The following is a 23,576-nucleotide window of genomic DNA, read 5'->3' on the forward strand; positions in this document are numbered from 1 at the left end:
AATTATAAATATAATAATAAAGTTATGGCTTTAATTCTTATTCTAAATTTTAATTATAATTTTATACTGTAAACATATATTCTAAATACAATGTCGAAAAACTAAGAGATTCCAATATCTCCGCCCACGATGAATTCGCCAAACTTTACGCCTCCGTCGACGCCGAAATCGGGGTCTTACTTCAGGTCACACTTTTTTCAAGTTCGTTATTAAACTCATGTGGCAACCTGTGCCCTAATTCATGACAATTTTTGGAATTTTTTTTGAAACTTTTGTATCTCTCCAATGTGATAGTATGTAGTGTTATAACATCTATTAGATATTAGACTCTTTCATAATATATAAGTTAATATATAAGTGAGTGCAAAGATTTTTTTGCTAATATATAAATGAATTTAAATTTTATGGATTGAGTTAGGTTTAAAGTCGTAATAAATTAATTTTTTTTTTCAGAAAGCATATACCGCTTCCAAGGAGAAAAGTATGACGTCTACTGTAGCGGTCAATGCCGAGATTCGTCGTACTAAGGCTAGGCTGTTGGAGGAGGTTCCCAAGTTGCAGAGATTGGCTATGAAAAAGGTTGGTTCTTTGCTTTCTCTGCTGCTTGGTATCATTTGAAACAGTGCTTTTTGTTTTGTTCGATTTGATTTCTGTTTTTTTGCTTTGCGGGGTTCTGTTAACTCTCTGGACTTTGTTATTTGCATTTTTTAGGATTTAGGTTGGAACCATGAATTGCATTCAATGCATATGATGTCTGTCTTAGCTATGATATGATTGATTGAATTAGTAAAGTATTGTAGTTGTGAATAGTGAATAATTCTGTAGTTGGTACTTTCATCTGAAGTGAAGAGTAAATTGATGATTTATGCAGTTATTGAGATATCTAGATAGGAAAAAGATATTTTCACATCTATTTTTTCTATTGCAACCAGATAACAACCCACTTTTAATAATAAAATGTTAGAATAAGAAATTTAATTAAAATGTAAATTAAATTATTCAATAAAATAATTAATAAAAACAGCTGTAGGATAATTGTTTATAAAAGTGAGATTGTCAAAATATCAGCACCAAGCTAGCTAATAACATGTTATCTGGAAAGATCATTTATTTAATCTACTTGAGGGACTTTACAATAAAATTTGGCAATCAGAAGACAGATTAAAGAAAAACAATCCAATTTCTGTTGCACCTATCCATCTTGGATGGGTTAGGTTTGTTGTTGATTTTGTATGTAGTTTTGACTACTTCCAGAAAATGTTGACTTGTTTTATTTAGCATGCATGTTTCTCAATAGTTCGACTGTCGACACATGTTCAAAATTATTGATGATGCTATTCATTTTCCAATGCATGGTACAATGTATAATCGCAGGTAAAGGGGCTTTCGTCGCAAGAATTTGCTGCCCGTATAATGATTTGGTTCTTGCATTGCCAGATAGGATTCAAGCTGTCCCAGATAAGACCCCCTGCAGCACCCAAATAAACGGGAAGTTGGGCAGCTTCTGCCGCACGTCCTGGAATTAAATTTGATTCAGGTAATTGGAGTGATCCATGTCTCATAGTGATACAATCATGGTAGTTTACAAATGGGAGACTTTGTAATGGATGCTCCTCCATTCAGTTTTCCGTATCTTGTCAATTTCAGATGGGCTATTTGATGATGAATACTTCCAACAAACTGAAGAATCAAGTCGATTTAGGCAGGAGTATGAAATGCGTAAAATGAAACAGGTAAGTAACTTTTTGCCGTTGTGACCAGAGGGACTGAATTTTACTAGTCAATATTGTTCCAGAAATGGTTTCATTCAGATCTAGTTATATGAGTCATTCTTAGGATCAAGGTTTGAATATGATAGCAGAAGGATTGGATACTTTGAAAAACATGGCACATGATATGAATGAGGTCAGTTTCCCTGCTGTGTTTGTTTTTATTCCGTTGTGCATGTATGCATGCACATGTATTTTTTTTCACATTTAAGTTCATTATTTATGGGACAAGTGCAGGAACTGGATAGACAAGTACCAGTGATGGATGAGATTGATGCTAAGGTGTGATTTGTCAATTTCTGCCTCTACCCTTAAGCCCCAAATCATGGAAATCAAAGTTTTTGAAACTGGAATTAGGAAGTTGAAGTTAGTAGGACACTGCTTTTTTTTTTGTCTTTTCAGGTGGATAAGGCATCTTCCGACCTTAAAAATACCAATGTTAGACTTCGAGACACAGCGAACCAGGTCTTTTTAACTGAGTTTTATTCTTAAATTTTCACCAGTTCCCAGTTGCATCAATATTTTGGTTTCTTTGTATTATTATTACTGCATGCCGAAGTGAAAGAATTACTGTATAAGTTATGAAACAAAATAACCACGTCGACAATTATTTTGTAAACATAGTCAAATTGTTGTAACATAGCAAGATTTTGGCATAAAAGATGTAAAGTGATGCTACTCTAGATGAATCATAACCAACATTTTAATACATGGCTACCATATAACACAGGGAACTGGGTTGTATCATGAGAAATTTATGTGGGAAATGCATGGGTATTACGTATTTTAGAAGTTTTGGATAAAAGTTTTATTCCCATCACTACGCATGGAAATGCATCTTTCCAGACATATCGTGTGGGAATGAAAATCCATTAGAACTTGGGGACTTTTTTTTTTCCTGATAATAATTTAACCAGGAAATAAATGTTTTTTAAACTCTTATCAAACCAAGGAATCTTTATTCCCTTACCTGTACTCATGGCAATGCAGCCTTTACTATAAACATTATTCCTAGCTAGTAAGGCCCCTTTACTTTGTGATTCATATACCGAGATGTCCTTTATCTTTACAATAATAAAAAAATGTTTCCCCAACTCTACTAGAATTCTTTGCTTTAATTGGGGGGAATTTCTGGTCTGCATCAAGTTTGATTAGGCATTCCTTTGAAATCAGAGGAGTGTATATCTTTATCTGAGGCTTTATTACATTCGAGGGGAGAAAACCATAGTTCTACACGAGTGCATTGATTATATAGTTATGTTGATAAATGTTTCTCTAGATTATTTGCTGGTGTTCTAGTTAAATAATAAACAGTGTATCAAATACTTGTGTATTTGTTTCATTTTCACTACTGGCTTACTTCATAAGAACTTGTATAGTAAAACTAGAACTACAATTTGAAATGGTTATTTGCCAAACTTCCAGTCAAATGAATTTCTGACTTCTGAGAAGTTAGTAATGATACCGGCAGATAAAAAAGCTTTGCTCACGTTGTGAGAGGGAGTATAAATCTTTTGATTTGTTAGCCTTGGGGTGATGATGTCTTTGTATTTTTCACGTCACTTACATTCGCTTCTTTAAATATAAAAGAAAAACTACTGTGCGATTCAATTTCAAATGTAGTGTTGTTGAAAGTTATTGTGTCCTGGTACTACACACACACATAGTGAGATGTTTAATACCATAGCGTGTGTTTTAGATGGCTTTTACTAGTCTTGCGTGTTTGCTTTCGCTTCTTGAGATACCTTCTCTGACTTGCCCTGTTTTTATTGTAGTGTGCTAAAGAAATGATACGTCATAGAGGACCATTGGATCAATATGTATGGTATATCTGTATTTCTTGTATTTTCTTGGTAGTATTGTGGTGTGACTCGTGCCTATTTTTTTCAAAACAGTATTTTTGCAGTCGTTTCTGCTACTTAAAGAGATGCACTTGTCCTTTATACAGACTCCAGATGCCACTAATTTATGTCAAACAGTGCGAATTTGTATTTGTATTTTTATATATACTAATTCAATGTTTGCCTTGAGGACATCTCAAGGAATCTATTTTCACTTTGATATTATTATTATTTGTATTGATATTATTATTATTATTATTATTTGTTGGGCCTCCAATAATTGTTCTTCTATTGTAAAATCATTTGATTTGTGGAGGACCCCATTGCACATTTCTATGTATGTTGATTACACGTAACTACTATCTTGCTTTAATATGATTTTAGTGGTGATGAGCTATCAATTCAAGCATTGGTATACATGATGTGTGGGTTTGCAAATCCCATTGTTTATTTTAAGGATTTTAAGGTGTATTTTGAACAGACCAAAGAGAGGACAAAATTTTCATTTCAAATAAATATATTGTAGTTTGATAATTTTTCATATAAAAGAAGGTAGTTGAAAAATTAATATGAATTTAATGTGAGTTTTTATTTTACAAATATTAAATCAATACCTTTAAAAGTTAAAAGTTCAACATTAGACATACAGAGAAGGTGTTGCCCTGTTTTCTTTACTCCCAAGTCTTCTGGTCAGGTGGCCGGCAAATGATTCCTAACTTGTCCGCTTAAGATTCATATTGATCCAGTGGTTGTTGTACCTGAACTCATCACTCCCCATGTAAGATATTTCCAACAACCCTGCACCATTCAGACTAGTAGCAATGTGGCAAATTAATATGGATTTAAAATAGTAGTTAAAGTTCATTTATTATTTTTGTTTTCATGTAATATTATTATTTTTTAAAATTTTCTCAATTCTATTTTAGGACTAATGCTTAAGTTTATAGATAAAAGTATCTTTTAAATAATAAATTTGATTTAGAAAATTTAAACATTTTAGGAATGTTTTATGTAGGGTTAGTTACATAATATATTATTTAAACCTTTGTCTTATATGTTAGTGTAAATTTTATTTTTTTAGAAGGATATAATAGTTTATCCTAGTGGTATTAAACTTAAAATTCATCCTCTATAATATATTTCTGTGTAGACCTAATATTAATGTTGTTGAACTTATATGCTTTAAATAGACACTTTTTCTGGTAGAGGATTGATTGTTCATGACTATTTACAAGTAATTTTATATATTATAGGATTGACTTAACCTTTTATTTATCACTATTGATTTTAATTTATTCTTTCTCTTAATTTATCTTTTATTAATTTTGTATTATGCAAAACTTTTAACCATTGATTTACACATAAAAATGTTAGAGAAAATAATTGATAGTTGAATCTAATTATTGGACTTAAAAAGAAAACCTTAGATTTTAAATTACGAGAGTATAGTTAATCTTTTGACGGATAATGAATTAACAAACCTAATATGTTTAATTGAACATAGCTAGATACGAGTTAATCCAATAAGATATATCCTTCCTGTACTGATAGGGAAAACAAGTTAGCTTATATTAAACCACCTTCAAAGAGATAAAAAAAGAACATATAGATAATTGTATTCTTATTTTAATTATTTATTTTCTCTTATAATTTTTATTTAAAAAATAATTTTTCATTCATTTCGCTTTCCTTTATTTTGTTGTTGTTAAAATGTGATAATTATAAAAACAAGCACGCAGTTGTGAATTGGATTTCATAAATTGATTTTAACAATATATTTACTAATATATTTAACCAGATATTTAGATAAAATATTATTATAATTACTAACTGTTGTCTAATGATTATATATTTAATCACTACAAGAAATAATAATATTAACCTCCCAAAAAAATTCACACAAAAATTCACACAAAAAGTAAAAGGGAGACACTAAATGATATTTAGAGTGAGTTTAGTGTCCCATTAAATTGCCACTAATCTAAAGGTTGCTAATGAATTAGTGAAAACTATGGAGGAAACGACTATTTTTTTTTATGATTTTAGTGTCCATTTAAAACTTTACTTTTTTTTGTCCACACTATAAATAATATTTAATTTTATGTCTCAATTATATAGGATTCGGAACACTAATAATATCTCTTAATTCGTCTGCATTTGTTTTCTCGTATTTTTTTTGCAGCTAATTATAATTTTTATTAATATATTATTGTCTTTGCCAAAACTCTAATTTTACTGCGTAGGGAATTTTCACCATTTGCGAATAGCATTTCTATCATCCATGCAATAAGAAAGGATTAGCAAGAAAAAGTTCAATTTCCACAAATTCATTTCGAAACATAAACAATCACCAACTCAATTGCACTATGATGGCAGTTTTCAGCTCTTTACATTCACAATGCATGAACAAAACCCAACTACATTTTCTTATTTACATATAGAATTCGCTGTCTTCCTTCCCATGCAGAACAGAAAGATCTCCACATGTTTTTCTACATATGCACACAAACAAGCATGATCTAACAATTCATGCATATTTCGTAAAGGTAACGATATTAAACTCGGGGTTGTATGATGGAAGTCCAGTGGTCAAAGTTATTGAAATTGTAGCCTTTGTTTACATCTTTCTCAACTCTTTGTTTCCCAACATCAACTTCTTCGCTTATTTTTTTATTGAGCAAGTCCAACCGATCGTTCTCTTCAATGATTTTTCTCTTCAGTGGATTAAACAAGCCCTCAGTTACAGGTGCCATAAACTGTGCTCCAATTACTATATTCGAGTTGTCATCATACCATGAAGCATATGCTTTTACATCATTATTACAACCAAAGCCTGAGCCTGAGGCTATGCCAATACAATTTTTGGCTGGTTCAGGATTTGAGTTCTTATTCATTTCTGGAAAGTGGCGTGTTGGTTCATGAATAGATTCATTTGAGTCTTCCCAAGTGCTTCTTGTGCTGCCAGTTTTCTGTCGGACCCGGCACAGCACCCACTCATCCAGCTGAAGCACATGGAGAAAAACAAAAGCAAGTGTCAAAACTTGATACTCTATCACTTTAGCCATAAAAAACCACCAAACATTTTAGAAGATGGAACATTGAAATCATGCAATTGTTGACCTACTCTCATGGACCCTCTTTGCTGTGGAATGGAGATCATGGAATTCTGCAACCTGTACTCGTGCATGATCCAATCAGTTTTAGATCCTTTGGGTGCGCGACCCATGTAGAACACTAGGGCCTTCTTCACTCCAATATTCTTCATCCCACATGAAGTAAAAATGGGTTTGTCAGTGCCAGTAGCCTTCCAATAACCAGAAGCAGCTGCTCTATTAGGCCTCACTCCATTGGGATACTTCCTGTCCCTGGGAGTAAAGAAATACCATTCATCCTCCCCAAACAAAGCTTTACCTGTTCAAAATTGAAAAAGCTATATCATTCCTTTATTAGTATAACTACTACTTCAATATGACACCATTAACAACAACAGACGCTTTATCTCACTGGATGAATACTTTCGAGAAAACAATGAAACAAAAACTAAATCAGTGCAATTGCTAACACGAACTTCGGAGCTCCCATGGATTATACTTGTAAAGATCTATTTCTGCTATGAATGAGCCGGGAAGGGGTGATGATGTCACTTTGTTTCTCAGATAGTGAACAATTAGCTCTTCATCAGAAGGGTGGAATCTAAATCCAGGAGGGAGTTGGATTTCTAAATTAGCATCTTTGTCCATGAATATGAACATATAATGCCTCCGGAGGAACAAACTAGAAAATGCATCAATCAGTTACCGATATTTTCAATAAAAAAGCCTGTAAGCTTAAAACTACTGTGCATGACACACACATATATATATATATATATATATATATATATATATATATATGTTGGTTGGTCATGCAGAGAGGGACAATTATCCTATATATAATACTATAAATAGGTGTGGGGAAAGAGACTTTGAAAGCAAGCCGTTTGTCCCATGTTCTATGATCAACATTCTTCAAAGGGTATGTGTATAATTTCATGAGCAAGGTTGCTTATCTATTTAGCCAAAAGATTGAGTTGAGGGTGGCCACAAAATCAGGTGGAATCACACATAGGACAGCTTGGTTTGAGGCTTCAAAGGCAAAGTTTGTCAACTTACAGCTTTAAAATATCAATATTTCTAAATCAATTTGCTAATATGCCTCAAGTTTCAGGCAATATAGTTGTATTAAAAAAGTTAAAATATGTGGTAGCGGCTCAGAAGCTTCAGATGATTGCTTATTCATAGGAATGTCCGGCGAAGTCACATCCCTGGGATGGCGGAGAGTCAACATCATAGCCTCGGTTGCTAATTAGATATCAATTTAGAAACTATTTAATAATAATAGAAACTAATTTAAAAATCAAAATTTTTTAGTCTTTAAAATAGTCTTTAAGTTAGTCACTATAATAACTAATTATTTTTTATCTCTAAAAATTGGTTTCTATTTCATAATTTTCTTGTAGTGACAAGACTCATCTTTCATCCCGCACATACAACACATACTACTTTTGATCACTATCCCTTTCCTTTCCAAATCGGCCTTGGTGGCTAACTTATTTTCCAACACTCTCCACCCTGTGACATGGGTCGATGACAAAACCTTAATCCTCCAAAACTTTACGTACACATACTTGTTTTCCCCTTCTAGCTCACCCTTAAGAAAACGTAAGCAGAATTGATCAAGTAAGAAGAAAACTCATCATCCTTCTAGACCTAGCTATCATCCAAATCCAACTCAATCCTCAAACCTTGAAGCTTTTGAAGAAGTTGACTCTCCAAAACCTTTTCCCACTCAAAGAGACTCCTTCTCCAAGCTAAATTCCACACCCAAACTCCATCAACCTAATTTCCAAAGTCAACCAACTTAGACTCAGAAGGAATGCTCAAGGGATTCCGAACAATCAACCTTAAATAGGAGACAACATTTATTACTGAATTAAGCCAATAATAAGGCTAGATATAAGGACAAGGGGGAGAACACTACTCTATATAAGGGAAATAAAACAACTCACCGTATATACACACAACACAACAAGTACTTTCAACTCTTATTTTATATTATACTCACTATATTTTTATACTCTTACTGACTTGAGCATCAGATATCTTCTGCAGGTGGAGTCTCTTTATTTCCTTGAAAGCAATTCATGAAATTTGCAAGGAGACGATCTTGTGACCATTTTAGAGTTTATCCGACCTCAACTGAATGTTTTAGATTTGAGATCATCAATACTTTTATCTGAAACATTAAGAATGGTAAAATTTTAGATATGTAGGTTTATAGAAGTTCATAAAAGATATCTTTTTTTTATGAACATTAAGTAATTTTTTTATAAGAATTGAAGTATTCTTTAAATATTTTTATTTATTAAATTTTTATTTTCTGTTAAAAAGAAATTAATTTTACTCTACCTTTTTCTCGGGTTAATAAGTGAATAAATTATACTTTCCTCTTTCTGATTCCTTCAAAAATCTTCTTTTGTCTAAATTACGTCACTAATTTCTTGTCATTTACCAATATACCCGGCATATCATCATTCCATGTTCTTTTGTTGTGTATTTATTTATCCAGTATTTTAACATATTCAATTTTTGCAGTCTTTTTCTTCTCCTTCTATATCAATCTATTGTAAGTATTTTTTATCACTCATCTATATTAAGTAATTTACAATCACAAATAATTTCCAGTGCTTTTTTTCATTTTAACTCTGCCAGCTATGAATTTATACCCAGTTCCAAACGTCGAGAAAGATAATTGTATTAGTTACTCCATAAAACTTTTTAATTGATAAAACTAAAATAAATTTTCTGTCACTGTTCCTTTTTATGAAACTTGACTCAGAATTAACAATCTCTCGTATCCTGAGTGCAATTTTTGTCTCAAAATTATCTTCATCACTTGGAAACCTGCCTTAATTACAATTATTGTTGTCACTAACTTGAGTAATATATATATTGCCTGAAGAATTTGGAAAAGTAATAAAGAAAACGTGCTATAAGGTACTAGGGCACACTACAAACTACTGCATTCTAACTAGTTCCAACTGTAACAAATCATCTAAACAACAAATATTCAATAAAAAAATGTGCTTTAAAAACTTGAGATATTTATATAGCTTACCAAAGCTATGGTGCTAACCAAAAGTTTCTCTTGCAAGGTTCCATCAGAAAATAATAATGGAGCTGTTATATTTTTCTTAAAAAAAAAACCATAAAGGGAAGGATGCTTGCATTTGGCGTCATTCCTACCGTACCAATACCCTATTCCAGAAAAGTCCAAGAAATAGAAGATGAACGAAAGGTGAATAAACATAATAAGACCAACTTGATTCTGTAATTTGGTTTCTTCTTCTTTGGAACTAACCAATTCATTTCAGTGTTCTAATTCTTGTTCTCCCCTTAATAGACAGACAGTTTTGACGTTGCTCCGCTGCCTCACAACTGTATGTCACTACACTCCCAATCAATGCAAGAAATGTATGGGTCACCCACTAAAGAACTATCACTCATCTTGATCTCTCTAACGAACACACACATACAGTATGTCACATAATAATGCAGAGATCCAACAATTATATCATAATGGTATTGGCATGTATAATTAACCGTGGAATATATAACCATAGAAATGGGAATCTTAGTTTGTGTAGAGTTATGCCAACCATTTGGTGTTAGAGTGGGTTTGTTAGTTTTTGAAGATTATGCAGTCTTATAGTCATATTAGAACATCGATGACTTGAGTCTTTGATTTGCATTACAGTCTATGTTTCTAGGAGATAATTTGCTTGCATGTTTTTAGGAGAGTAGAAGTCAAGAGCCTTTGGAAGTTTTTTTTAATAAGAGTTTAGGTATCCTCAAATACTTTTTATTTATTCGTTCGTTTTTGTTGATAAAAAAAAATTCGCAAAATACTTCATATTTATTTTATTTTCATTCTTTTGTTAATAAAAAAATTAGAGAGAGCATCTTAGTTTGAATTGATTAGTTATTATATTCACTTGAATTATAGGATTTTTTTTGGTTGGGAAGAGGTGGTTAATAAGTATTTGTGACAATAAACACATACAACATAACAACCCTTTTTGTATGTTTTATTTTTACTTTTTTTTATAGATTGGGGTATCCAAATGCCTCTTAAAATTTAGCTATTGAATCAAGAATCATTAGTTAACTCAAATCTTAAATCCTACAATATATGTTTGAATGGGTCAGATTGAGTTTATTGATTCATGGATTTTGATTTTATTTGATTCTGATTAATAAACTAAGATTTAGTAAACAATATGAAAATTTTGGAACATGTATTTTTTTTATAAGAAAACAAAAGTAATTAATAAATTATGCAAAAAAAACTAATAAAAGTTGAAAATGGTCTTACTATTAACAAATCATACAAGAAATATATCTAAATTGATAAAATTAATAATAAAATCTAGAAAAGTATTTCATCTATACGTATCTTGAATAAAAAAATATAAACATTCAAATATTGAAAAAGAAGTAAATAAATATTAAGCTAATTTTATAAATATGCCAAAAAAATAATAAAGTAATAAGCAAATTAAAAATAATAATATAACCACAAACTCAACCTTCCTCCTTAAAAAAGTCCAACTCATTAAGCATATATTAGACATTGGAACCAAATAAGTATGCATTTAAATGAACTGATGTTTTAATTGATTTTTCCTCATTTATTCCAGCGAAAATGTACAAGCATATAAGCTTATATTATATACCTACCTTTTTCATCTCTTTGGAGTAAAAATGTCATACAAAATGTCAACTCTAATAAAATTTAGAGTTATACAAAATGTGATGTCGAATATTCATGAACTCATGTCAAAAACACGTTTAATATATGAAAAACACCTGAAATTCACTTTGGTTATATCTTTCTATGTTGAAACTCAAAAATTATGAACAAGTTTGTCAATATTCAGAATATATCATTGTCATGAAGAAGGAGATTAAAGCTCTCCAATATAATCAAACTATTGTATCTCATAGACTTACTAGGAGAAAAACAACCATTGGAGATGGAATTATTGAAAGACATAATGCAGGACTTGTAACAAAGGGTTACACATAATTAGAAGGAATTGACTATTTAGATACATTTTTCCTTGTTGCTAAACTAATAGTTAGACTTCTCTTAGTCATTGTAGCTATTCGAAACTAGCATTTACATCAATTAGATGTTGACAATGTTTTTTTTTTATTGGAGACCTAAATGAAGATGTGTTCATGATACCTCGTCCAGGATTGATTATAGAAAAACAAAATCAAGTTTGCAAACTTACAAAGCCTCTATATGGGCTAAAGCAAGCAAGCAAGTAGTGATTTTCCAACTTTCCTTCTTTCTTAATTTTGCTGGTTTCTCTCAATCTAAATATGATTATTCTCTTCTTATTATAAAATCTCCAAATTCTTTCACATTTTAACTTGTGTATGTAGATGATAATTATTGCAAATTCTTTATCTGAAATTAAAAGAATATAAAAGTGTTCTAAATGATTTCTTCAAGATTAAAGATTTAGGAAAACTCAAATACTTTCTCAGCCTTGAGGTGACCAGGTCTAAAAAGATAATTCATCCATGTCAAAAGAAAGATATCCTTGATATTTTGAAAGAAGTTGGGATACTTGCAAGTAAGCCTTGCTCCACACCTTTTATGTCTAATAACAAAGTTCTTTATGAAGTTGTAAATTTATAAAATCGAGATTCTTACACAAGACTATTGACAAACTCTTATATCTCACATATACACTAACAATATACATTTTGTTCTTCATCTTCTCAGTCAGTCAATTCCTACAAGAATCCACAGTTTATCATCAACAAGTTGCACAACATATTCTACACTACCAGAAGACTGATCCTGCACAATGATTGTTCTTTGTAGCTAAGTTTGAGGTGCAAATAAAGGTTCAATGACTCTGATTGGGCATCTTGTCAAACAGTCTACAACTGGATACTACCTTTTCCTATGTTCTTCTTTGATTTCACGGAAATCAAAAAAACAAACTACCGTTTCTTGGTCCTCCAAAGCTAAATACAGGATGCTCACATTATAGCTTGTGAATTAGAAGGGTTCAGCTACATCCTTCAAGATCTTCACATACAAACTTCCATTCCTGCTTTCTAGTGTGATAATCAGTCAGCTTGACATATCACACAATCTTTACTTTCTTGAACACACAAAGTACATAGACATAACTATCATGTGATTTGTGAAAAGTTAGAAGATAAACTATTTCATCTATTGTCTATACCATCTTCTAGTCAGTTAATGAATGTTGTTAAAAATATAAGATTGACTATGATCACATATCCTAATATGTTCATTATGAGTAGTGGAGTAGAATATTATATATATATATATATGAAATAATTTCACAACCTTAAAATAATACACTCAATTAATAACCAACTCTAATAATATAATAATATATATTAAGATTTTAAATTAAAAAATAAAATAAATATAATTAAAATATTTTTATTTTGAATTATAAAGTGAATATGTTTTTGTGTGTATTAAAGTATGACCACTTTTTTTAATTGTGGAATATTGTGTGTGTGATACTACACAATCACAAAAACTTAAACCAACACAGACCATTAGGGTCTTTGAAAATCTTACTCTAAAACGCGTTTTAGGGAAACAAGATGACAATTGTATTAGTTTAAAAATATTAAAAGGCAGATGAACTTTGCAGTGAATCGAAAACCAATTAATTAAGTATAGATTGAAGGGAATTATTATTATAATTGAATTGAAAAGAATTAACCATTGGAATGTGTAGTTTGTAGAGAAGATAAATGGAGGGTTGCTCCTTATGTCGTTATCTGGTCAGATATAATATGTTTTTATATGGCACCTGTGTTTTCCATTCCTACCCTTACGAGAAATTTGTTGCATTAAAAAATTTGAATCTGTATTATGTTTGTGGTGTTGTTGTGAATGTGTTGGGGAGTGAGCATAGGATACTGATTATACATGGAGATGATGAAACATGCAATATAATATGGATTTCATGGTGAGATAGTTCCAAATATGTAAAGCCAAAAGTTGTTGAATTGGCTAATGATATATATATAGTTTTTTTAAAAAGAATTATATAGTATAATAAAGAAACTACTAAATTACATTTTCCTTTAAATTAATTATGTTATCTCTCCACTCTCTCTTTCCATCTGTATTATTTTTTAGCTCAATAGTCTCGCCGGCCAGGGTCATTCACTTTCAGAAAATATTAGTGTCGTCAAACGAGTTGAACATGTACTCAAATATATATATATAATAAAAAGTGGTTACAAAATTGAGTTATACTATATATTTTGTTTGAATTAGAAAGTGAAATTAAAGAGAAAGTATAAGAAAAAAGAGATTTTTTAGATTATTATAGATTGAGTGGAAAGTAAAAAGAAACTTATGAATATTTAATAAATATAATATTTTTTTAGAATTATAAAATAATATATATATAATAAAAATTAATTAATTTATATTATTATAAATATTTTTTAATTAAATAAAAGATAATAATGTTATAATTAATTAATAATTTTAATTTTATTATTATAACTGATAGTTTAATTTTATAACTAATAATTATTAGTGATCAAATAAATAAAATTAAATAACAGTTTTTTTTTCAATTTATTTATTTTTTGTGATAAAAAAAACTGTTATTTAATTTTATTTATTTGTATCACTATTAATTATTATTTATAAATTTTTAATTTTTTAATTATAGTTATTATTTATAAATTTATTATTAATATTCTTATTTTAATTATTTTATATATAAAATAATAATAATTATTTATATTATATTATTAATGATACTTATTTTATTATAATATAATATAAATATAAATGGATTAATAACATAAAAGCATAATATATTTATTATAATTAGTATAAAATATATATTTAATATAATATGTTTTAATATTTCTTTTTAATCATATTTTTCACAAATCTCCGTATATTTTAAAAAAATTGAAACTTTTGTTAATTAGTTTTTAATATTTTATTAATTTTTTATTTCTTTGATTTATGAACTTTCTAAATTTTTTTTTTATAAAAATCCATCGTTTCAACGAAATGGCTCATTAAAGTTACTTCTTAATATGTTCGTCATCCTAAATATTTTTTGTACCTTCTTTTATGAGCAAAATTTTGTTACTTGGATTAACTAGTTACAAATATCACCAACCCAAAAGAAAAGTAGTTTCTAATTTCACCATGTCACTAATTTCTTAGATATATAATGTTGCCACGTGACAAATCGACTTGCGTGATTTATAATTTACTTTAGGTTAGCTCAAGCTTTAAAAAATATTATTTAAATAAAATATACTTTTTTAATGTGATTTAGGCTAATGAGTTGACATTTTTTTTTTTTAATTTTTTGTTCTTAAATTTTCATCTTGTTATATGAAGAAAAAATTATTGTCAATTTCGCAGGAACTTTTATCTGTTTTACGAAATTATTATTATTTTTTAATTATATGTGTTATGGACGTAAGAATTATTTAAGTAATATTTATATCAAGATATTTAATGTTATTGTAAAGTACAGCTTGTTGCTAAAAAAATAAATTTTAAATTTTTAGATAATAATACACCATAAATTTTTTGTATTGACATGTTGTAATTTATTTTTATTTTTTAATTAACCTATTATTGTCTTTGCAATTATATGTTGTCCTTATAAAAGACGTGAAACTTTAAGTGCTCTACCTATCTCAAAACCAGTAATTGCGACCTTTACACGCCTAAGACCAAAACACATAATTGCTTAGAAAATTGAACTAATGCTAGTTGTTGTAGATCAAGAACACAGACATTGTCTTATATAAGAAAATAGGTTTTGATCACACTTCAAAATATTGTTCATGTAATAATGTAAAGAAGAGCAGTAATAGGTAAAGTCAACTAAACTATATATACACGTAAGGACCAAGTTGACGAGGATACTGGTACATCTATAAATAATCATTATTGAAGAAGATTCAAAATCTTTTGGAGACACTTTGTGCTATATGGAATAATAGAGTTCTCATATTAACATTAGTGGCAGTGATTAGTTGAGTGAGGAGGTCAATGCTGTTACTTGTGATGGCAAAAGTTGTGCATATATGAGACATAAGTCTAGCTAGCTAGGGTTGTTGGAAATTGAGAGAGACAAATTATTAGGACGAATTGGGAGAGAGATATAATTACATTTTAAAGTTGCTTTAAAAACATGTAAAGTGAACAATATATGAAATCATAGGACAATTTCAAACCCTGCATTAGGATTAAAAATTAAATACTATAATATAAATCATTCCTTGTACCGTTTTTTTAATTTAACTAACTTTTATTGATCTTTCTCTCTAAATTGCATTTGTTAATTTCTTATGACATTTAAGTAAGTAATGCAAATAAAACATTAAGAGTATTTCAAAGAAGAAAAAAAGAGAAGATGGTTAAAAAAGACATGTGCAAAACATCCAATTGTTAATATTTTAATTCCTCTAAACCCAACCAAATCTAGAACAATTATTATATATCAAGTGCATATACATATAAGCTACTATAAAAAAAATGTAGCAACAATTTAAACCAAAATAACCCTGATCAACAACTGCCAAAAGATCCTAAACAAGGTGTTATATCTCATTTGCAGTTACATAAAAAATGCAACAACTGAATTTACCCGGAAAAATAGAGTATCGATGGAGATTTAGAATATCTGATTGAATTGCAATCAATTGCACATGATCATAGGACGAAGAATTTTGGCGAAACAAAATTAGAAAGAGAAAAAAAAAGTAAAGGAAAATAATGATCCACAAAGCCACATGGGATCAATGATGATCAAGTAATATCTAGAGTTGGTGGTCACCTAGTTATTATCATCATTTATTGAGTGTGAGTGTGAGGTAAGATGTCTTATCACTCTTGTAGTCCTCCAGTTCTTAATTAATTAACTTCATCTTCACAACGTGATTCGAAGTATTTCTTACATACACAATTAATTCATACGTGTATATTTGTATGAGAAAGAGGAAACAATGTGACATTTTTTTTGCATTTGTAGTATTGTTTGGTTGAAGTATTATGAGTGGATGAATTTGTTATTGACTTATCACTAATAGTCAAAAAAATGTATTTATCACGATTTAATATGATAGATTTCTACGAAGCAGTTAATCAGCTTTAGGATTGTGTGTGGATAACAGTTGTAGGAAAATTGTGGAAGCAAAGGAATAAGAAATTTTTTAAGAGCAGCATGATAGATCACATTGAAGTCTTTACAATGGTGCAACTGAAGTTATGGTCATTGGTTCGAAGGTACGCTTAGGTTGTTTCTTTTATTCGGATTGATGCCTTGAGTCGTTGGTTTGCATAAAATCTATTAAAAAGCTTTAGGTGCGAGGTGTTCTCGAACGAGGTTGGAACTCAGAGAACGATTCGGGCTACTCCTCGGTCGGTCGATCTACACCTTACTCCTCTCTCTTAGCTGAACTCTCACACTCGCTCCTTCACTCTTCTTTGCTAGCTCTGGGATCGGATGGTACCTGCAAAAGGTATTCTGACGCTCAAGTAAGAAATCAGTGTTCGACACTCGATGCTCTTAGTACAGTACCATGACGTACCTGATTCTTGGAATTTGTGTATATTTATATAATTACCATGGACCCTTTGTTATTAGGCCAAATTAGGGAGTTGGGTCATGTTTAGAGTGCATTACCTAGTGTTTGATCGCTGATTAGTCTTGTTAACATTGTTTAGGTGTAATGGTTTTGGTTGTGTCAGCCAGTTTGGACCGAATGCTGAGTTAGAGTGTTGATCGTGCGGACACCACTAGTACAGTAGGATCTATTGTTAGTGGAACAGTGTTTTGTGTACTTGTGTTTGAGAGTAAATGTTTTGGTAGTTTTTTAAGTTTGTTGGTTTGTTTGAGTTAAAAACTTATCTCTTGTCTCTTGTGTATTAGGAGATTTTGTTATACCTTCTTGTGTAAGGGTTGAAGTATCTTTGAAATACATCTATTTATTTTTTCTCATGAAAAAACACACACAATTCATATTTTCTTATTAATTCTTAATCTTATTAAAAATATTAACATTGTATACAGGGAAGTTAGCTGAAATTTGTTATGTAACGTCTTCGTCTAGGTGACTAAACAATAGGAGCATATTCTGAGACATGTTGGTGTCACTCTATAACTTAAAGTGTAAGTCACTATAGAAGGGTATATGTTTACTCTAAATTAGTCTTAGGAGTATCAAGTGGCTAGGCAAAGGTTTGACCATTATACATTAATTGATTTATTTAAACATGTTTTAATTACAACTAATTTGTATATTTATTATAACACAACATAAACTGATTTTACTCAAATATTTATTATAGTATAATAAAAGAAACACTCCATCATAACTTAATTCAACCATTTATCACAATTCAAAAATATTATTAAATTAAGTAGACAAAATTTAAGAAAAGTCCATAAAACATAAATTATAATCTGTCCATCTTTGATATTATTTTATAAACTAAAATAATTTTATTATTAACAAAAATATATAAATTAATTTATAAATTGATATATAGTTAATTAGTTAATATCTAATTAGTTATCAAGATTTTAGTTGTTAATTTTATAATCTAAAATAATTAGTAACTAAAATTTTTGTGACTAATTAAATATTAATTTATAAATTTTTATTAGGAAAAAAAATTAAATACTAATAATTTTTTAAACTTATAAAATAATATTTAATTTAATTATTATAATAATTAAATAATTTTTATCTTTAAAATTATTTTTTATTTAATCATTTTTTTAGTAATTCAAGTCCACTATGTAATTTAAATAAATAAATATATAAGTAAGTAGATAGATGTGATTTGTTAAGTGACACATTAGAAATCACTAAATTTTATTAATCTGTAAAAATAAGAATAGTAAAAAAGATTTTGGTAGAAAATTATGGATGTAGGAGTGATACTTTTTGGGATGATGGACGGTGCAGCGGGGACCCCCATGGTTCAGTTTTCTTGAGCCCTCACAATGACCACGCAGTGACAGAGTATCACGGACGGTCCTATCAACCTGCATCGGAAAAAGAGAACCTCAAACACTGTCCCACATCGTAGACTACTGCATTGACCCCACAACACACATGCACTCTCTTTCTCTTTCCTTTTCTCTCTCTCTCTCTCTCTATGCAAATGTTTCACTGACCTGCCATTTACAACAGTCTCTCGCATGCTAAAAGGGTACCCTCACTGTAATTATGGCTTAATCATTCAGTACCAACTAAAGCCTCTTATAAAGGTAAGTAACTTTTCTGTTACCCTGCTCCTCACCAACACCATCATCTTAACCTTCATTTCTTCCATGTCACGTGCACAACACAACCCTTTTTATACGTATTACTAATAATGCTATTTAGCTACCAAAGAGTCAACGTATGTATATAAAGTAATCTATTCACTTTTACCAAAGGAGGTACACTTCCAGCTTTAAAATTTTCGGTTTTTTTTAAGGAGATTGAGCTTAAAATTAAATATACACATGCTCTATTAAGATTAATTATATTTTATGTTATACATATTGGCAGGGAATGTTATATGTCATTTTTTTTATTTGCTATATACATGAGGCAGAGGAAATGCAACTCACTCCCTCCAACAGATGAAAACACACATTCTTCTACGGATCTGCATGTGGTTGTATCTCTGTTATGAGAAAGTTCTGGTCTGTTTTGTGTGTTTGTGTGAGACTGAGAGAGAAAGTGTGTGTGTGTGTGTTTGTGTATAGGCATGTGGTGGCCCATTAAAATTTATGACCATGTCACTTTGAGAATGCCAGTAAATGAGTTATGGAGAAAGAGGGTACGCGTAAAACCAAAGACAGTAAAGAGCAAGGGAAAGGAGAGAGAGAGGAAGGGAGGGTGACGACAGACAGAGAGCTGACATATTATTTGTATAACTTTCTTTCAGAGAAAAGATTTTGGGTATGACATAAGATATGTATAGCTAACATATTATATGTATAAATTTATCTTATGAATTATATAATTAATAGAAATACTACTATGAAACATTTTTTTATGCAAAACAAGTAGGTTACGTGAGAAAGAGTGTGACAAAGGAGTTTATAAAGAAAAAAACTGGTACAAAATGTGTATAAACAATAGTATAACACACACACTCTCTCTCTGTATGTATATATGTATGTATATTATCATTTGTCATGTTGATTATAAATATGAGGTCTTTGTTTTATCTTTCAAACGTTAAAGAAATAAAAAAAAACAAGGGTGCAGACAGCAGTCGGAAGCCCTTACACAAGTCTGTGTATATATATACTATATTTTGGAGGGGTTAAATATATTTTATCTGATTCAAGTTTCGTCTATGGCTTTTTCTTGTCCTTGGGCAGAATAATCACATGAAGCCAGCCACTCCCTCTTACAGAATATGGTGGTAACCTCCAAAAAAAACTTATATTATATTTCTTGGCTTTAGCTATTCTAACATCCCTTGTTTTCTTGCTTGTACTGTCTGAAACCTATGAAAGTTAGCTGTTTGCTTCTACTTTGCTAGAAAGCAAACCACTTCAATACCTTTTTACCAATATGCAAATGATACCCAGTGACCCCTTTTCACTATCCACTACCCTCCCAGGGCTTCCCAATGAACAAAACACAAACCCTAACCCTAATCCTCCCCCTCCACTTACCAAGAAGAAGAGAAACCTACCAGGAACACCAGGTAATCTAAAAGCACTAATTCTTCTCAAATAAATTGGTTTTTCCACCTTTCGAATTGGTTTTAATTTATTTTTAATTTGGACTGGGTTATGCAGATCCAGATGCTGAGGTTATTGCTCTTTCACCAAAGACTCTCATGGCCACGAACCGTTTCATCTGTGAAATATGCAACAAAGGGTTCCAGAGGGACCAGAACCTTCAGCTTCATAGGAGGGGTCACAACCTTCCATGGAAGCTACGACAGAGGTCAAACAAAGAGGTTCGGAAGAAGGTATATATCTGTCCAGAGAAGACCTGTGTCCACCACCACGCCGCCAGGGCTCTCGGCGACCTCACCGGAATAAAAAAGCACTATAGCAGAAAACACGGTGAGAAGAAGTGGAAGTGTGAAAAGTGCTCCAAAAAATACGCTGTTCAATCTGATTGGAAAGCTCACACCAAAACCTGTGGCACCAGAGAGTATAAGTGCGACTGTGGCACCCTCTTCTCCAGGTAATTAACTAATTCATGCAGCTTCCTAATGAATAGTCACATGTGGATTTGATTCATATAATTTTGTCTCGTGAAAATGAATTCTTTTCATAGACACAATACAAAGTAGACATGAATTAATTCGCAGTTGCAAAGTCACATAAAATCTACTTCTATTCTCGTTTATTAGTAGTATAACTATATTATTATGATTTAGTTTTGAAATCTCTGGTGTGTGCTTTTTTGGGATGTAATAAAGGCTTTTTCGTTTGTTGGTGCATTGAGTTCGAGATTTAATGTGGGATAATTGTGGAAGTGTATAGTTTAAATGATTTGATAATTAATGGGGAATTTTCATTGAACTTTGAACAGGAAGGACAGCTTTATTACTCACAGGGCTTTCTGCGATGCCTTAGTCGAAGAGAGTTCGAGACTCTCCTCAGTTTCTACCAGTAGTCTAAATTTCAAGAGCGAAGATGCAACTGTGATGAATACACAGGCTGGTTTGTCGTCACATGGATTAATCACTGGTCAGGGAATGCAGAGTGTTCCGCACTTTGGTCCACATGGGTTTCGTTTAATGGGAATGGGTGCAGACCAACAAAGACCAAACTTGTCACTGTGGTTGAATCAGGGAAATCATCACATCAATAACCCACTTGATGTGGCATCATCAAGTTCTTCAGGTTTGCCTGAGGTTGTGCAAATTGCACAGGCTAATAATGCCTTGATTGGTTCTTCTTCAATATTCTCCAATTTTGGAATGCCTGCATCCAATTCAAAGGGAGAAGGTGGAGCTTCCGATTTGGCATCTATTTATTCTGAGAGTCAAAACAAGAATTCAATCTCAGCTTCCCCAATGTCGGCCACTGCCCTTTTGCAGAAGGCAGCACAAATGGGTTCCACCAGAAGCACCAACCCTTCAATTTTCAGAGGCAGTTTTGGAGTGATGAGCTCATCTTCCGCCCAGAGTACTAGTCTCAATAGCAATGCAAACCAAAGTTGTGATCAACTTAACCAAGCCTTTCAGAACTTTAACCAACATGAGAATTTCAATGGATCAAGCAGCAGTGCAACTATGTTGGGCAGTTCTACTGACTTTAGCTCATTGACACATTCATCAAACGGTTTTGATCAGTTTCTGATGCAAAACAATGTGGAACCAACTCAGCTAAAGCTCCATCCAGTCTCAAACACAGTGGAACATAACTTGACAAGAGATTTTCTTGGCATGAGTAGAAATGGAGGTGGACATCCCTTTCTACCCCAAGAGCTGGTCAAGTTTGCTTCCTTAGGCTCATCAATGGGTTTGAACCAATTCACTGCAGGCCATCAATGAAGTCCTTTCTGACTATAACTCAGATGACATATCTAGTGGTCCCAATTCATGTGTATGGCAGTACAGTGTAAAGTAACACAAAATTATTGGGAATTGTTGGTGAAGCTTAAGACCGGTTTAGAGCGATTTTGTGATCAGATATGTTTCTGCTTATTGTCAGCTGTTCTGAGTGTAGTAGGGACCACTGCATGTTTGAGATGAAAGAAGGAACAGCAAGTTCCCCTAGCAGTGCATGTTCTCTAAGTAGTAGTTGTTGTTGTTGGTTTGTCTTCTGTCTTAACCTTGTTATCGTTTTTGGCTTCACTTCCTCGAGAGAAGTGGAAGATATAAAGTAATGAAAAAACAATTAGAAAAAATATGAAGAATTCGAATGTAGAAATATAGAAAATGATTAAAAAATATGACCACTGCATAGTATTTGGTATTACAACTATTACTGTTGACCTTCAGTCAAATTTCGGTTCCTGAACAACCCTACATGGCGTGGGTTAATGAGGAAAACAATTATTAGTTCACGTATTGCAGAACCTATGAGAAGGTGGAATAGCTTGCTTATTGAAATTATTATAACAATAAATAAGTCTAGCTAACTTTACACGTTGGGATGTGTTTTATAGTAGTAATCATAATATTAATAATGATGCTTAAGGGAGGTTCACGAGGAATAAAAGCATTTTGACATATTTTATTTGGTTGCCTTTTTGGTAGATATATGTCAAGTGCTTCCTAGTAGTAGTTTGAAGTAGCCAGAATCTAGATGTTAGGCTAGCTTTTTCATAGACCCTAGTGATAATAACCAAAATCTGTAGCTAGAGGTTAAAGTTTTGTTTGATATTGGTCAAATAAGTGTATGTATTTATTGAATTAAAGGCTATGCTCCATTGCCACTAGCTTTCAGGTCAAACTTCTTAATTTGGTGGTATAGTGAGTTAAAACACAGTCTATCTGATTGGTACTTGCTGCTCTGCATTTATAGAAACTTTAAGTTTGCCCTAGACCAGTTCAGATGTTTGGAAACGACCCATGGCAAATACAAACATACTTAACCCATGCATGTGAAAAAAAAAAGCCGGAATAACTATTGGAACAGTTTCGAGTTAGGTTTAAGACAAATTTTATTCTATATTTCAGTATCAGACATTTTTTTATTAGAAAAAATAGATTAAAGTTCCCACTCAAGTCAACAACAAAACAAAGAGGAAATTCTAAAAACATTAGTCATAAAATGCTTGAATAGACTTACAAAAATTCCTATTCTACTGTCCAAAAAAATTCTAACATAAGCCAATACAAAACAGATGTGTCCAAAACATATTCATGGGCATAACCCTTG

General features: G+C 31.2%; 2 protein-coding genes and 1 pseudogene across 3 annotated transcripts; 2 read left to right on the forward strand and 1 right to left on the reverse strand.

The window, feature by feature from the left end:
* The first annotated feature begins 71 nt into the window (after positions 1–71).
* LOC137814441 (syntaxin-71-like) lies at positions 72–3,892 on the forward strand (annotated as a pseudogene). The gene is made up of 9 exons (XR_016522754.1): positions 72–201; positions 454–579; positions 1,375–1,537; positions 1,624–1,733; positions 1,837–1,905; positions 2,007–2,051; positions 2,172–2,234; positions 3,545–3,589; positions 3,665–3,892. The product of XR_016522754.1 is annotated as a syntaxin-71-like (transcript).
* A 2,015-nt stretch (positions 3,893–5,907) lies between these two features.
* LOC137814442 (NAC transcription factor 29) lies at positions 5,908–7,439 on the reverse strand. The gene is given in 4 exon segments (XM_068617200.2): positions 5,908–6,174; positions 6,176–6,612; positions 6,735–7,021; positions 7,179–7,439. Coding segments are annotated over 4 exon segments (945 nt in total). The 5' UTR covers positions 7,363–7,439; the 3' UTR covers positions 5,908–6,137.
* A 12,474-nt stretch (positions 7,440–19,913) lies between these two features.
* Positions 19,914–22,657, forward strand: LOC137814443 (zinc finger protein JACKDAW). The gene is made up of 3 exons (XM_068617201.2): positions 19,914–20,434; positions 20,529–20,925; positions 21,277–22,657. Exons 1-3 carry the CDS (start codon positions 20,299–20,301, stop codon positions 22,241–22,243), a joined length of 1,500 nt encoding a protein of 499 aa, XP_068473302.2. The 5' UTR covers positions 19,914–20,298; the 3' UTR covers positions 22,244–22,657.
* Positions 22,658–23,576: the final 919 nt, after the last annotated feature.

This window comes from Phaseolus vulgaris, chromosome 1 (genome assembly GCF_051622355.1).
Source record: "Phaseolus vulgaris cultivar YP4 chromosome 1, ASM5162235v1, whole genome shotgun sequence".
NCBI classification, from domain to species: domain Eukaryota; kingdom Viridiplantae; phylum Streptophyta; class Magnoliopsida; order Fabales; family Fabaceae; genus Phaseolus; species Phaseolus vulgaris.

Bases quoted from the DNA above. Each gene is read 5' to 3' on its own strand.
- LOC137814443 (XM_068617201.2), top strand. From the start codon at position 20,299: ATGCAAATGATACCCAGTGACCCCTTTTCACTATCCACTACCCTCCCA. The intron at 20,435-20,528 runs GTAATCTAAAAG...TGGGTTATGCAG, and splicing joins AAACCTACCAGGAACACCAG to ATCCAGATGCTGAGGTTATT. The intron at 20,926-21,276 runs GTAATTAACTAA...AACTTTGAACAG, and splicing joins TGTGGCACCCTCTTCTCCAG to GAAGGACAGCTTTATTACTC.